Here is a 16,812-nt window from a genome sequence, read left to right on the forward strand (position 1 = left end):
CCAGGAGTTTACAAGGACAGAGGGGCAAGATTTGGACATTTTGAAAGGGAGCAAATTGGTATCATTTTTAAAGACATCCATCTTCTAAGGACGTGCATCATTAGAAATGCCAAAATTTATTGTCCATCCCTATTTGTTTGTGCTTGAGAAAGTCACAATACTGTTATAGCCATGTGATAAAGAACAAGGAACGAAGAACAGTACAGCAAAGGAACAGGCCCTTCAGCTCTCCAAGCCCATGCCAATCACATGTACCTATCTATACCAACCGCTTATATCCCTCTATTCCCCGTTTGTTCACACGTCAATCAAGATAAGCCTTAAATGTGGCGAATGTATCTATCTCAACTGTCTCACTTGGCAGTGCATTCCAGGCTCTGTGTAAAAAAGTTCCCCCATACATCTCCACTGCACCTTTCCCACCACTTATCTTGAAGTTGTGCCCCCTCGTAATTGTCATTTCTGCCCTGGGAAAAAGCTTCCAACTATTCACCCTATCCATATCCCTCATAATTTTATAAATTTCTATCAGGTCGCCCCTCAGCCTCTATCTTTCCAGGGAGAACAATCCCAGTTTATTCAATATCTCCTCCTAGCTAATGCCCTCCATACCAGGCAACATCCTGGTAAACCTTTGCTGTACTCTCTCCAAAGCCACCACATCCTTCTGGTAGTGTGGTGACCAGATTTGGACACAGTATTCCAAATGTGACCTAACCAACGTTTTATACAACTGTAACATCATTGGCCAACTTTTATACTCGATGCCCTGTCCAATGAAGGCAAGCATGCCATATGCTTTCTTCACCATCTTTTCTACCTGTGCTGTCACTTTTAAGGATCTATGGACCTGTACTCCCAGATCTCTCTGGGTTTCTATGCTCTTGATGTTCTGCCATTTATTTTATAGCTCCCACCTGAATTGGATCTACTAAAATACATTGCCTCGCATTTGTCCGGATTAAATTTCATCTGCCATTTCTCTGCCTAATTTTCCAGCCTATCTATATCCCGCTGTACTCTCAATACTGATAAATAGAATTCCAGAATTGGAACCTACAACAATGAAGGAATGACAATCCGTCTCCAAGCTGGATGGCGTGAGATTGGGATGGAGACTTGGAGATGTTCCCACGCATGTCTACAATTGTCCTGGTTGTTAGAGGCTGTGGTTTAGAAGATTCTGTTAAAGTAGCATTAGCAAGTGTTTACAGTGCACCTTGAAGACAATGAGCCATTCACCATAGTACGAGGGTCAGGCCTGAAAGGTGGGCGATCAGCAGTGAACTGTGAATGGGATCAGGGGAACAGGACATGAATTTTGTAGAAGAGATAAGCTGGAGAGCTTTTGAGATGAGATGGGAGAGAAATTAGAGGGAGGTGCCTTTTCAGGACCAGGATAGCATTGAAGAAATTGTTTAGCCATTAATTTGATTCCCTCGGGCTCCAGAATAGAAAGAGAATCTTTACCTTTCTGAAGAGTTTTTCAAATTGGATTCGCAGGCACAATAAGCAACAAAATTATTGAGATATTACAAGTGGAGCTTGTCAAAGAAATCAATCATTCTAAAGAAAACAGATTGTGATTATAATCAGCTAGGTAGTCAACATCTTTTCCCAAAGGTAGGGGAGACTAAAATTAGAGGTTTAAGATAGAGTGGAGAGATACAAAAGGGTCCAGAGGGGCAATTTTTTCACACAAAGAGTCGTGAGTGTCTGGAACAAGCTGCGAGAGGTAGTAGTAGAGACAGATACAGTTTTATCTTTTAAAAATCATTTAGACAGTTCCATGAGTAAGATGGTTATTGAGGGATATGGGCCAAACGTGGCAATTGGGACTAGCTTAGTCATTAAAAAAAAGGGCAGCATGGACAAGTTGGGCCAAAAGGCCTGTTTCCATGCTGTAAATGTCTACGGCTCTAATCACTCACTACCGTTACACTGGACTCATGATTTTGTTGTCACGAATAAAACACCATTAATGTGCATTTGATACCATACCACATTCCAAGCGCTAATTCTGTTCCCCTTTTCCGAACATAAAAATGTTTAAGCAGTGAGCTTGCATTTTATTCCTCCTTTTCCCTCTGCCAACACCAACATGTTCCCTTAAACAGCAATGTTTGGGGGGAGAGGGATAGGCCAACTGAAGTTTTATCTGGACGTATTAGCCATGATGTCAACTGAAAATGCGAAGAGGATGCCTTGTTTGTGAGTGTCTCTTTTAGAATGCAGACAGAACTTGTTTTGCAAAGCAACCATACTTGAGGGAAAGTAAGAGCGGGTGGTTTACGATCGATTTAGCTTTCTGAGATCACTGGGGCAAAAAATACGCCGTGGGCAATGGGTTCCCCATCCAGAACGAGTGAATCTTTCTGGAGGAGAGAAAGGATGGGAACATATTTAAGTTATATCAGAAAAAATAGCTTTTCGCTGAGCCACTACAGAATGAGAATGTGCAGAGAGTTCCGACTGTACGTGAACATAAATAATAAAAAGTTAACACACTCAGCAAATAATTAGGAAGGCAAACGGAAAATTGGCCTTTATGGCAAGGGTGATGGAGTGTAATGGTAGGGAAGTCTTGCTACAGTTGTACAGGGTGCTGATAAGATCACAAATGGAGTACTGTGTACAGTTTTGGTCACCTTACCAAAGGAGGGGCATATTTGCATTCAAAGCAGTTCAGAGAAGTTTCACTGGGCTGATCCCTGGGGGGTTTGTCTCATGAGGAGAGGTTGCATAGATCAGGCTCATACTCATTGGAGTTTAGAAGGTGGAGAGGTGATCTTATTGGAATGTACAAGATTGGGGGGATAGATGCTGAGGGGACGTTTCCCCTCATGGGGGAATCTAGGACAAGGGAATACCTTTTCAAAATTTACAATAAAAACGAGGATGAGTTTCTTCTCTCAGAGGGTATTGGTGAAATCATAGGAACCCTATAGTGCAGAAGGAGGCTACTCAGCCTGTCGGGTCTGCACTGACAATTGCACCCAGGCCCTATCCCTGTAACTTCACATATTTACCCTACTAATCCCTCTAACCTATGCATCCAGGGACACTAAGAAGCAATTTAGCATCACATCTTTGGACTGTGGGAGGAAACCGGAGCACCCACAGGAAACCCACACAGACATGAGGAGAATGTGCAGATTTCGCATAGATAGTGACCCAAAACAGGAATCGAACCCAGGTCCCCGAAGTTGTGAGGCAGCAGTGCTAATCACTGTGCCATCGTGCCATAATATTTGGAATTCTCGTCTGCAGAAAGCTGTGGGAGGCTGGCTCACTGATTATATTCAAGCCGAGTTAGATATTGTGGTTGACTCTTTAATGCCCTCTGAAATAGCCGAGCAAACCATTCAATTCTAGGGGCAATTAGGGTTGGGTAATAAATGCTGACCCAGCCAGCGACACCAACATCCCATGAATGAATTAAAAAAAGGATAGATTTTTGATTGACAAGGGAGTCGAGGGTTATGGAAGTCGGACAGTGGAGTTAAGGTCGCAGTGGGGTTAACCATGATCTATCGAATGGTGGAACAGGCTCGATGGGCCATATGGTCTACTCCTGCTCCTTTTTGTCCACTCTCAGTGGGTGAGGATTGAAGATTTGTGATCTATAATGTGCGCCCAGCGCTCCTCGTTAACCACAACTCAAACGTTACGGGCAGACTGTTTCGCTAAGGTCCGTGCCCAGCCCAGCCCTCCAGTTGTCGAGCTGCATCCAGAGAATTCATATCCACAGAAAGAAACAAGCAGAGCGTGAGAGGGTCACCGATCTGTTTTAGGGAAACCCTGATTGGATTTCTCATTGACCCCTGTGCTTGGCAGCTATCTCTGGAGGCCAGAGTGCTCGGAAACAGAAACGTGCCTCAGATTGCCCAGTCCCCATACAGTCCTATCTGTCATTCCTACTAGTTACGCAAGGTGCCTTGTGGGCAACAGCAGCGGGCGAGCTGTTTAAACAAACACCACAGTTCAGTTCAGTTCAGCCCAGCACCGTGTGGCGGGCCCCGAGTACCTTCAAATCCATCCAGCGACACAATGAGACCGAGAGCCAGATCATACAGTGGACATGTAAGTAACACACATGCATCATTGGAAGGGGGATTGTGAGGGGCGGGGCGGGGGATGGAGGGGAACAACTAATGGAAAAGCAGTCAACACAACACAACGCAAGTCAAGAAAGCCGCCATTAATTTACATCCTCTTGTCAAAATGGGCCCATTCTCTGAGGAAATGCTTTCCTTTTCGTAGATCATAGAATCAGTGCAGAAGGAGGCCATTCAGCCCATCGAGTCTGCACCGACCAGAATCTCACCCATACCCTATCCCTACAACCCCAGGCATTTACCCTAATTAATCCCCCTAACACTGAGAGAGAATTTAGCATGGCCAAGCCGCCTAACCAGCACGTCTTTGGATTGTGGAAGGAAACCGGAGCGTCCAGAGGAAACCCACGCAGACATGGGGAGAATGTGCAAACTCGACACAGACAGCGACCCGAAAGCGGGGAATTTCAGTGCCACTTGTGATGGCTCCTTTGTTTTTGGATGTCTTTTCTAATTCTATTTTGACCCTTCATTCAAACTCTGGTTAACCCGCACTTTGTATTTTAAAAAGTATTTATTTATTAGTGTCACAAGTAGGCTCACATTAACACTGCATTGAAGTAACTTGAAAATCCCCGAGTTGCTACACTCTGGCGCCTGTTCGGGTGCACTGAGGGAGAAATTCACATGGCCAATGCACCTAACCAGCACGTCTTTTGGACTGTGGGAGGAAACCGGAGCACCCGGAGGAAACCCATGCAGACATGGGGAGAACGTGCAGAGTCTGCACAGGCAGTGACCCAAACTGGGAATCGAACCTGGGTCCTTGGCGCACTGAGGCAGCAGTGCTAACCACTGTGCCACTGTGCCGCCTACACAGGGCCATCCTGAAGGATTAACATGAACGCAAATTGATTTTCCTTGCCGATGATCGGCTACCTTCATCTCCCACTGGCCCAGTTACAGCTGAAATCAGCAAAACACAGCACCAGAGTAAGAGTTGGAATTGGGATCTTCCTGATCAGTGTCAGGGCAGGGTGACTAACTCTTTGAACCCTGATGGATTAAAATAAGGGATTCTTTGTCAGTGGGATTGCGATGGGGAGGAGGGGGGAGGAGCAACATTGGTGACCACTGTTGGTGGAGATCCTTGCTGGTGATGATAAGCAGTGGTGAGCATGGCCAGAGACCACAAGAACCAGGTTAGAGGGATGCTGAAGGCCTTAACTCCGCCCTGGTTACCAATGGCTGCAGTACGAACACCCATAAAGAAAATAAAGAGGCTCAGTCACCCACAGGCTGTTTTAGAAATACTGGACAAAAGGTGTCCCTTAAAGGGATAAAAAGTGTGGGACATGGGACTAACAGTCACATTGAAAGAAGCCATAGAATCCCTATACTATAGGAGGAGGCCGTTCGGCCCATCAGGTCTGCATCAATTTTCTGGCACAGTATCTTACCCAGACCCTCATCCCTCCGCCCTATCGCTGTAACCCCACTCATTTCCCATGGCCAAACCATCTAGAATCATAGAATCCCATAGTGCAGAACGGAAGGGCCATTCGGCCCATCGAGCCTGCACTGACAACAATCCCACCCAGCCCCTACCCCCACGTATTTACCCTGCTAATCCCTGCTAATCTTAGGACACCAGGGGCAATTTAGCATGGCCAATCAACCTAGCCCACACATCTCTGGGCTGTGGGAGGAAACCGGAGCACCCACAGAAAACCCACGCAGACACTGGGAGAATGTGCGAACTCCACACAGGCAGTGACCTGAGGCTGGAATCGAATCTGGGTCCCTGACGCTGAGAGGCAGCAGTGGCTAACCACTGTGCCACTCGTCTCATCTACACATCGTCTGCGTGAACCAGCTGGTCAGACAAATTGAGGAAATGTCCGATTGCCAACAAACAATGAAAGGGGGTAATTGAGTAGAGTTTGGGGTGAAGTTTGAGCAGCAGCTTTCTCAGGGAAGGCAGTGATGCAGAAGGAGAGCTGTTGGGTTACAGCACTAAAAGGATGGGCCCAATGGCCTATTCTTGTCCTTGACTTTGTCTTATGTTGTGTTCCTGGTGTACACACTACACCACTATGAGCTAAACAAGAGACGCAGACCAATTCACTGACGCTGTGACAGGTACATTCACAATACTCTGAGATACAGACAGGTTGGACCTCACGTACAGAGAATGCACTGGCAGGGTTCGCTACAATGTCTCTTTCCTTTGGTAGCAGTTGACGTGTGCAGAAGTTCAACGTCCCTCTAATCTTTGCCAGTTGTTTGTGTGTTGATAAATAACATATTTAAGCCAACCCGTGGGAATGCTGGACATGATGAATAGACTTAACTCTGGGTTTATCACCCCAGATATGGAGATGCTGGCATCGGACTGGGGTAAACACAGTAAGAAGTCCCACAACACCAGGTTAAAGTCCAACAGGTTTATTTGGTAGCATAAGCTACTAGATTTCAGAGCCTTCATCAGGTGAGTGGGAGTTCTGTTCACGAACAGGGCATAGAAAGACACAAACTCAATTTACAAAATAATAGTTGGAATGCAAGTATCACCCCAGCCCAGGCAGATGGTTGCTTGGGATGTATGTGACTCAAAGAGAGGGGCTTCAGAAGTGTTTCCAAACAACACCCAATGGAGCAAATGGTGCCATAGCCATAATGCCCCAAGGCCAGGTTCCCTGGGAAAAAAGGCTTTGACAAAGGGTCATGTGGACCCCCTTTTCTCTCCTTCCAGATGCTGCCAGACCTGCTGAGATTTTCCAGCACTTTCTCTTTTGGTTTCAGATTCCAGCATCCGCAGTGATTTGCTTTTTTCCCTGGGAACAGGTTTTTTAGGATGACTGGGTTCTTCCATCAGAGTGGAGAAATCATCAGGTGGGGTAACCCAAGTTCTCTTCACCCATTGCGAATGGATGGAGATGTGTGAATGGCTGGGGGGAGAGGGGGGGAGAGGCAAGGAGATTTGGGAACGAACCCAACTGAACTTCAACCAAGCGTGTGCATTGAGAGAGCCGAGGAATCAAACGTCAACGGTTACCAGAGAAAATGGAAACATCAACAGAGGAACGCAAGGAGATTTGCATGTTATAATCGCCAAGGTTTATTACTAATGGAATTATTGTAATCCTAAAGCAGTGTCCACAGATTGTACTACCACTGGGATGGGCAAAAGAGCTCAGTGAAAGGTGGGTTTAAAGACACTGCTTTTATCGGCAGGGAGTGGGTTGTGACGAGGCACACCTAGATATTTTCATGATGCCCCGACACAAGCTACCTCACACGCTTGCTCCCCTCAGCTCATTAAAAGCAGTGCCCCTAGAGTGACGAGGCCTACACAGAGGTGTGTGGGGTGATGGGTCATGCAAAGCACGGTGGAGAAGGTGGTGTTAATGAGCAGTAGCACGTACCAGTCTAGGGTTAATGTCCTCAAGGGTCACTTATTGTTATTCTGAAAGATAATATCAAATAAAGATGGCAAAATGGCTAGGTCAAAGGTTACAGATCATGAAGACAAAAGCGCACACGTGTAGCTCCCCCTGCCTCTGCTTAATTTCCCATCGCACAAACAAGCTCAAACCAAAGCCCTCACCGGCCAACGGTACAGGTGCCTAAAGAGGACAGACATTCACTGTCTGGACCAGTGTTATTCACCAACCTCGCCAGCCACACGCCCAGGCAGTGTCCTGCTCCTGGGGTACATAGAAGGGTGTACCCCAGTGCACTGCCTGATAGTGTGATGGCCTGCACTCTCGATTCCCCAATCACCAGCCTTGGCCAAATGCCAATCATTTTCTTCCAAGGAAGGTGTTGGGGGGGTTTAGGGGGTTGGATGTAGGGGAGCATGAAACATTGGAGAAGCCTCTGGTCTGGCAGTGCGATCAAACTATCAGTCCTTTAGCTTTCCCGTAGCTTGTCCATCTCTTCTCTGGTTGCTGGGTTGGCCCCTCTGATATATTCTCATTCAACCACAAGAGAGAGGCACTGAACCCCGGCTCCTGCAATGTCTCACAGCCAAATGGACTGTGAAAGAAGCCCCAGAGATTTACGAGTGATTAAGGATATGTTACAAGTGCGCTCCGCGCTCCTCCAGCAGGCTGTGTAATGAATCTCACTGGTCTAGGCATTGCTTGCCTTTTGTTTTTGCAAGTTTTGGTGATGTGTGTCAATGTTTCCTTATATGGCGATGCACATTACATAGCAAGGCAATTTACAGAACCTGGATGTTTGTCCCCTGTAGGAACCCATACTGGTCCTAGAGTAGTTCAGTCCGGGTCAGTTAGAACCCTTGGCGGTCCCTGCAAAAACAAAAGTTTGGTTATTACTAACACCGATAATCTTCAACCCTTCAAGAGCAACATGTTTAATTTGCCTTTTCACCAAAGTCCACCCAGCCCCCACAACCACACCCCTCCATCATATCTCCATCCCATCATATCTGCACTGATTTTCCAACAGAGCATCTCATCCAGGCCCTATCCCCATAACCCCACAGATTTACCCCTCTAATCTCCTTAACTTATACATCCTTGGACACTAGGGAGCAATTGACCATGACCAATCCACCTAACCTGTACGTCTTTGGAGTGTGGGAGGAAACTAGACCACCCCAAGGGAAACCCATGCAGACTAAGGGAAGAACGTGCAGGCCCTGCACAGACAGACTGGAATTGAACCTGGGTCCCTGGCGCTGTAAGGCAGCAGTGCTAACCACTGGGCCACTGGGCCGCCATTCTGATCTGCAGTGTGCTGCCTGAAAGGACGTCGGAGGCAAATTGAGCTTTCCAAAAGAATTTGAATAAATGTTTTAAGGGGAATAATAAATTACAGGTGATGGGGAAAGAGTAGGGGAGTGCGGTTAATTGGATAGCCCAACCAAAGAGCCAGCACAGGCAGTCTGGGCTAAATGGCCTCCTTCTGGGCTGAATGATTCTATGATTCTAAGTGTAATGTAGGTGCATTAACCAGAGGAGATACTTCTTGGCCTTTTGGCTAAGATCAAGCATCAGATCAAGCCCAGGATGAGGTGCAATGCCTTATCTTGTCAGCTTGGATCTTGTTTGTCTCTCTTGTGAGGCCTTTGAATTGGATTCAATTAGATTTTGGTTAGAATCCATAGAATCCAGTACAGAAGAAGGTTATTCTGCCCATCGAGTTTGTACTGACCACAATCCTACCCAGGCACTATCCCCATAACCCCACACATTTACCCTATTAATCTCCCTGACACTAGGGGCAATTTTAGCATGGCCAATCAACCTAACCCACACGTCTTTGAACTATGGGAGGAAACCAGAGTAGTCAGAGGAAACCCACACAGACATGAGGAGGATGTGCAGACTCCACACAAACAGTGACCGAAGCCGGGAATTGAACCTGGGTCTCTGATGCTGTTTTTGCCCTCCACTGTTCTTGGAGAAAGGAAGGAATGAATTTGGGTTTGCCCAGTCCACTCTGGACATTTGTAACTTGAAGAATGGAGTAAAAAATATTTTTAAAAACTACAAAGAGATGCTTCCTCAAGCTTACTCTGATCCTTGCCTAATGTCTTCGTCCGCACTTTCAGTGGGAACACTGGACTGCGATCCGGACTGGGAGAGGTGAACCTCTTCCCAATGCTGAGTATTATGCACCACTATAAAACTCCCTAGCTCTGCCTCCCTCAGACCAGGAGGTCAGCATTGACCGGGGATCGAACCCGTGATCGTCCTGTCCGAATGTCTCAGCTAGTCACTGGATAAAATGACAAACTCGAGAGAACTCAGCAACGCCCAGGAAACATTGAGCAAACACATCGACACACACTGCACAAGTTAATCAATACATTTCATCACAGATTCCCAAAGACAACAGCCAGATTGGTCAGTCTGTGAAAGGAATAGTTGGGTTATAATTACAGTAAAATGAAGAATTAAAATCACAATCTCATATTTATTCATTAATGTCACAAGTAGGCTTACATTAACACTGATGTTACTGTGAAAATCCCCTAGTCACCACACTCCTGTTCAGGTACACTGAGGGAGAATTTAGCATGGCCAACCCACACAACCAGCCACTTGGACTGTGGGAAGAAACACACGCAGACACAGGGAGAGCATGCAGATTCTGCACATTGACCCATGCCGGGAATCGGATCCAGGTCTCCGGCGCTGTGAGGCAGCCGTGCTAACCACTGTTCCACCGTGCCTCCCGTATTGTCTTTTCAAGCGTTGTGAATAACACCACATGATTACAGTTTATGTATCAGTTTATGTCCCCCATCCCCTCACCCACCCCCGACCAACCCCACTCCAATTGCTTTCCCTGGTAAAGACCCTGGCTCCAGGCCATTGACACTGGTTGCACTCCCTGTATTTGCCCCCACCCACTATTCGTCATGTCACTGAGTCACCTGAGAATGAGGGGGCAGCACAGCTTCACCTAAACTTGTCCTTGCCCATTACCCAGACACAAGAATGGACACATGGATTCTCCAACACATACACAACACAGACTTTCTACAGAGCTTGTTGGAAAGTTCTGTAATTTGTCTCTCCGATTCCATGTGGAAGGCTTTGCCTACACAGGCAAGTGGAAGCAGCTTCAATAATAACTTGCAAAAGCAATTGGATAAATAATTGAATGTTGTAAAGTGGAAGGCCACTCATTGCGACTCCAACAATGAACCATTTGTTATTAATACAATATATCTACAAGATAAGGGTCAGATGGAACTCTCTTCTCTGTGGTTCCAGAACACACGCCAAAATCTTGCTGTCATTCACGCTGGTGGGATCTTCCAGTCCTGCCAACAGTACTCCCCCACTGCAGGTTTCCCGGCAGCGAAGGGTGTGTCAATGGAAAACCCCCTTTGACAGTGGCAGGACTGTAAGTTCCAGCCGCAATCTAGCAGTGTGTGCCGCCTCCCACCATCACAAGACACTCTACAGAGAAAAATCCCACCTATAGTCCAAAACTAATCTTGAGAGCCACATTGCTGTCCCACAAATGCCAAATGGTAATTACAGGAATGCATTCTCTGCTCAATAAAAAATTAGTGTGTGTGTGTGTTTTGTTTGCTATTCATTGGGTTTTGTTGTAATACAAATGTTACTGCTTACAAAGCAAGAACAAAAATGAAGACTTGATGGTGGCCAAATGTGTAAAAACAAATGAGGGATAATGTCAATAACAGGCATATTTATATGTGCATTCGTAAGAAGGTAGGTGCAGTAGGTGGGAAATTTAACAAACAAACATAATGGTGACTTCAATGCATTTTCTGTGGGTTGATTGAGCTAGGTTAGGAACCGATACAATGCTTAATGAACCTCAGGAGCCGTAGGTTACTCCTGCCTTAACCTAGCAAACGCCACCTTCTCACAAAGCAGAAGTGCTTGGATTGGAGTTTCATGTTAACACAGGAGTGGGAAGAGCAGGTTAAACAATCCTGCAAAAACACCAAATTCTCCGGCCGTTCACGTCCCGCCGTCTCTGCCAGAGAGGATGGCAAATTTGGCGCTCAGCCCAATCTCCGTTCACTGCAGCGGGACAGGAGAATCTCGCTGGGGTGACCAGCTGAAGAATCCTGCCCGTGATTTGAACTTGGGCAGCTTTGAACTTGCCAACAGGTGGCAGTGTAGCAGAGGGAATAGCAGGAGGGGGGATTTTACTGGGAATTAACAGTGGAGAGAGTGCAGTAACTCAGGCAGGAGTGACAGTCAAGTGAAATTTATTAATGTCAAAGCCTGATTTATGATTCGTCTAAAAACCCAACGCATCATTAGATTCTTCCATCAGTTAATTGGAGCCTGTGTCATCTCCAAATGCGATGTCCACATCAGGAAGTAGGTGACCAATGAAGGGCTATTTGATACTCTGATTGTAGACAATTCTGTACAAGGTGTGGGTACTGTTCTAGTATTTCAGAACTTCTTCGAACGCTTCTCATGCTCAGAGCAGCGTGGTCCCCCCATGCTGACATTATAATTAAGAAAGCCCACCAATGCCTCAACTTTCTCAAGAGGCTAAGGAAATTTGGTATGTCCACTACAACTCTCTCCAACTTTTACAGATGCACCATTGAAATTATTCTTTCTGGTTGTATCACAGCTTGGTATGGGCTCCTGCTCTGCCCAAGGCCGCAAGAAATTACAAAGGGTCGTGAACAAAGCCCTGTCCATCATTCAAACCAGCCTCCCATCCATTGACTCTGTCTACACTTCCCGCTGCCTCAGAAAAGCAGCCAGCATAATCAAGGGCCCCACAAACCCTGGACATACTCCATTCCATCTTCTTCCGTCGGGAAAAAGATACAAAAGACAGAGGTCACGTACCAACCAACTCAAGAACAGCTTCTTCCCTGCTGCCATCAGACCTTTGAATGGACCTATCTCGCATTAAGTTGATCTTTCTCTAAACCCTAGCTACGACTGTAACACTACAATTTGCATCCTTTCCTTTCCTTTGCTATGAACGGTATGCTTTGTCTGTATAGCGGGCAAGAAACAATACTTTTCACTGTATACTAATACATGTGAAAATCATAAATCAAATCAAATTAAAACGAGAAACTGCTCGAGCAAGTCTTCTCACAGGTTTAGACACTCCCAGATGACCACATATCACCAAGATCCCCAAAAGGCAATCTGGACAATCATAAAATCCCTGCAGTGCGGAAGGAGGCCATTCAGCCTATCGAGTCTGCACCGACCACAATCCCACCCAGGCCCTATCCCCACAACCCCATGTAATTATCCTAGTTAGTTCCCCTGACACTAAAGGGCAATTTAGCGTGGCCAATCCACCTAACCAGCTCATCTTCGGACTGTGGGAGGAAACGGGAGCACCAGAGGAAACGCACGTAGACACGGGGAGGACATGCGAACTCCACACAGACAGTGACCCAAGCCGTGAATCGAACCTGGGACCCTGGCGCCATGAGGCAGCAGTGCTAACCACAATGGAACCTTTAGTGGCAAACCCACCCTTTTCCTCCAGTACTCCCCACTCTCCCTCAGAAGGAGTTAACTACTGCTAGGATTACATTGAATTTACAGCACAGAAACAGGCCATTCGACATAGCATTTAGCTATGAGGAGAGGCTGGAGAAACTTGGTTTGTTCTCACTAGAACGATGGAGGTTGAGGGGTGCCCTGATAGAAGTCTACAAGATTATGGGGATCACGGACAGAGTGGATAGTCAGAAGCTTCTTCCCAGGGTGGAAGAGTCAATTATTAAGGGGCACAGGTTTAAGGTGCGAGGGGCAAGGTTTAAAAGAGATGTAAGAGGAAAGTTTTTTATACAGAGGGTGCTGGGTGCCTGGAACTCATTGCTGGAGGAGATAGTGGAAGCAGATACGATAGTGACTTTTAAAGGGTGTCTGGACAAACACATGAATAGGATGGGAATAGAAGGATATGGTCCCCGGAAGAGGAGGGAGTTTTAGTTCAGATGGGCAACATGGTTGGTGCAGGCTTGGAGGCTGAAGAGCCTGTTCCTGCGCTGCAATTTTCTTTGTTCTAGAAGCTCTACAGTGGTATTTATGCTCTACATAAATCTCCTCCCGCACATATTTATCTCGCTGCTTCTTATTCATTTATCCGATGTGGTCGCTGGGCCCTTGATGGAATTATTTTAGATTAATGACACCTGGGTCTGGAGATGGCATGTCAGAACTTTCTGCAAACACCAGGCTGAACCCAACACCTGGAGCCCTCCCCCATTCCCCCTCCCCCATTCCCCTGCCACCTCTCCACTCAACCCACCTCCACAATGGGACGGAGCCGGTTTGGAAATCATTTAATAACAGAGCTTTGCGCAAGAGAGAGATTTAATTTCCGGGCTTTCGGAACGGGTCACTATCTCCCGGAGCGTCGCTGACATAAGTTACAGGCTGTATAACAAATCTGACTGAGGTCAGTAAAATGGTTCTGTAATAATTACAGGGGCAACAAACTGGGGCCCCCATCCCCACCTCCTCAAGTGGAAAGCCACCTTCACACAAAGAAGCCTCTACTACATAAATTACGGAGCTTTAAAATGGGTAAGACTCTCTTTAAATACTGTAATAGTTCATGGAATCACACATTGCAGAAGAGGCCCTTCGGCCCATCAGGACTGCACTGACACATGAGAAACATCTGACCCATCTACATAATCCTATTTACCTTGGTCCATAGCCCTGAATGTTATGCTGTGCCAAGTGCTCATCCAGGTACTTTTTAAAGGATGTGAGGCATCCCGCCTCCACCACCCTCCCAGGCAGCGCATTCCTGACCCTCGCCACCCTCTGAATTAAGAAGTTTTTCCTCACATTCCCCCCTAAACCTCCTGCCCCTCACCTTGAACCCATGTCTCCTCGTCACTGATTCTTCAACGAAGGGAAACAGCTGCTCCCTTCCTTCCCTAAAGGACATTAGGTTAAGGATCCTAAAATGGGGAGGAGACAGGCCAGGAAACATCTTGGGAAGATGCTAGAGTTGACAATTTTACTACCTGATTCCATTCTTTACAGTCTCTCTTGCGGTTTGATACAACTGAATGCTTTCTAGACCACTTCAGAGGGCAGTTAAGAGCAAACCATATTGCTGTGGATCTGGAGTCATGTGTACAATTATAGAATAGAATAATAAATAGATGCAGAAGGAGGCCATTCAGCCCATCGAATCTACACCAACAAAAATCTGACCCAGGCCCTATCCCCGCAACCCCACATATTTACCCTACTAATCCGACATCCTTCTAATACTAAGGACCAATTTAGCATGGTCAATCATCCTAACCCGCATATTTTTGGACATGTAGGCCAGACTGGGGAAGGACAGCAGATTTCCTCCCCTAAAGGACATGAATGAACCAGTTGGGTTTTTATGACAGTCGGTGACATTTTCATGGTGATCATTACAGAACGAGATGGGTTAATAGACGGTGGTTTTCATGATCATCACCAGATTTTTAATTTCAGATTTTTACTGAATCCAAATTTCACCATCTGCTATGGTGGGATTCGAACTTCGGTCCTCAGAGAATTACCCTGGATCTCATGATTACTAGTCCAGTGACAACACCATATGCCACTGGCTCTCCTAAACCTCAATATCCTGATTTGACTTGCCTTCTCTTGCATCCTTTTTGGTTTTGGTGGAATCCTTCACTATTGGAACTTATCCATTCATCTGGACCACTCCTCTTTGGAAGGAAGGGTTCTAGGCTCAGATACTGACCAGGTTTCTTTTCAACAAACACTTGCAAATTCCTGATTTCCGTCACTTCACCATTGATACCCAGCCTTCAGTTATTAGGCCCTTAAGATCACAAATTCCCTCCCTCAACTTTCCCACCTCTATCTCTCCTTTAAGATACTCCTTCGAGCATTCCTCTTTGACCAAGCACTTGGCCATTTGCCTTAATATCACTATAGAATCCCTACAGTGCAAAAGGGTGCCATTCGGCCCATCAAGTCTGCACTGACCACAATCCCACCCAGGCCCTATCCCCATGCAAGTTGCCCTGACAATAAGGGGCAATTTAGCATGGCCAATCTACCTAAGCGGCACATTTTTAATCTGTGGGAGGAAGCGGGGACACCCGGAGAAAACCCACACAGACGCAGAAGAACATGCAAACTCCACACAGACAGTGACCCGAGGCTGGAACTGAACCTGGGTCTCTGGCGCTGTGAGGCAGCAGTGCTAACCACTGTGCCACCGTGCCGAGGTAACTCAGCGTCCATTCTGTAGGGTAGTGTTCCTGGGAAGGGCCTTTTGCTACATTAGAGGCGCTATATAAATGCACACCATTGTTGTTGCTAATCTCACCTACCAATCTACTCAACACCCGGTCTCCTGAGAAACCTTGGAAGGGGGAAAAAAAAGGTAGGAGAGAGTTTAACCTTTGATGAGGAATGTGAGTTGGTTGGTCTCAGGCTGGTGAATGGCCTTACTGTTTTCCTGTGGTTCCACAGTGAATGGGGCTGCCTAGACCAGACTGCTGTTTCCTCCCTCCACAGACTCAGCAAATGAGTACAACAATTTCACCAAAGGCATCTGTGTCCCAGGTAAATTTTTCAGAATCCACTGCTTCAACGCAACAAGATTCCACACTCCCAAACTCGAGCAACTGGAAGGAGCAGCTTTTGCAAAAAGATAGAGGGAGTGACATAGACAGACGCAGAAGTGAAAGAGAGATAAACACCTGACTGAACAGAGAGGTGGAGAGCGTGACTGGAAAAGGGAAGGAGAGAAAGAACCAAACGGCAAAGTCAGAGATGGATAGTGTAATAAGTCTTTGGAGGCGAAATTTCTTCACCAAACTCCTTTTAATTACAAACTCTAACAGCAGTACACAGAGTGCGAGCAGTCAGCAGTCTACCTCCCGGGGGGTGCCAGAGGAACTGACACTCCCGGTGAGGTACAAGGCAAAGGCTCTCTGTCTGGCCCATCAATTGGATCCCTAATCAGGGATATCTTTTTGTGTTCAACCAAATAAACAAAATCAAATTAACTTCAGGACAACTCAAAAAGGGCAGCTCCCTAAAAGGAGAACGTCCTGGAACAAAAGATAACACGGAAAGGAAACTTGAAACAGTCAAATTAAAATGTGATTAAAGGGGTCAATAATGCACCTCAGTCCCTGCGGTGCCCAGCGGGCATAGAAGTGCTGTACTGTCAGAGGTGCCATCCTCCAGGTTAGAAACTAAGCAAAAGCTCAACCCCTCTACCCTTTCAGAGGTAATGTCCCATGGCAATATCT

At 46.5% G+C, this 16,812-nt stretch overlaps 1 protein-coding gene across 4 annotated transcripts in view; it reads right to left on the reverse strand.

Annotated features, from left to right (window-relative positions):
* Window positions 1-16,812, reverse strand: part of LOC145358427 (dynamin-1) — a 263,584-nt gene that overhangs the window by 10,035 nt on the left and 236,737 nt on the right. For all 4 annotated transcript variants that reach the window (XM_080212495.1, XM_080212493.1, XM_080212496.1 and 1 more), the window contains one exon: window positions 7,487-7,527. In XM_080212495.1, the coding sequence (XP_080068621.1) occupies window positions 7,506-7,527 (22 nt within the window). In that variant the 3' untranslated portion in view covers window positions 7,487-7,505. The remainder of the gene's footprint in view (window positions 1-7,486; window positions 7,528-16,812) is intronic.

Source organism: Carcharhinus amblyrhynchos, chromosome 25 (assembly GCF_965287045.1).
Source record: "Carcharhinus amblyrhynchos chromosome 25, sCarAmb.v2.hapA, whole genome shotgun sequence".
In the NCBI taxonomy this organism is placed as follows: domain Eukaryota; kingdom Metazoa; phylum Chordata; class Chondrichthyes; order Carcharhiniformes; family Carcharhinidae; genus Carcharhinus; species Carcharhinus amblyrhynchos.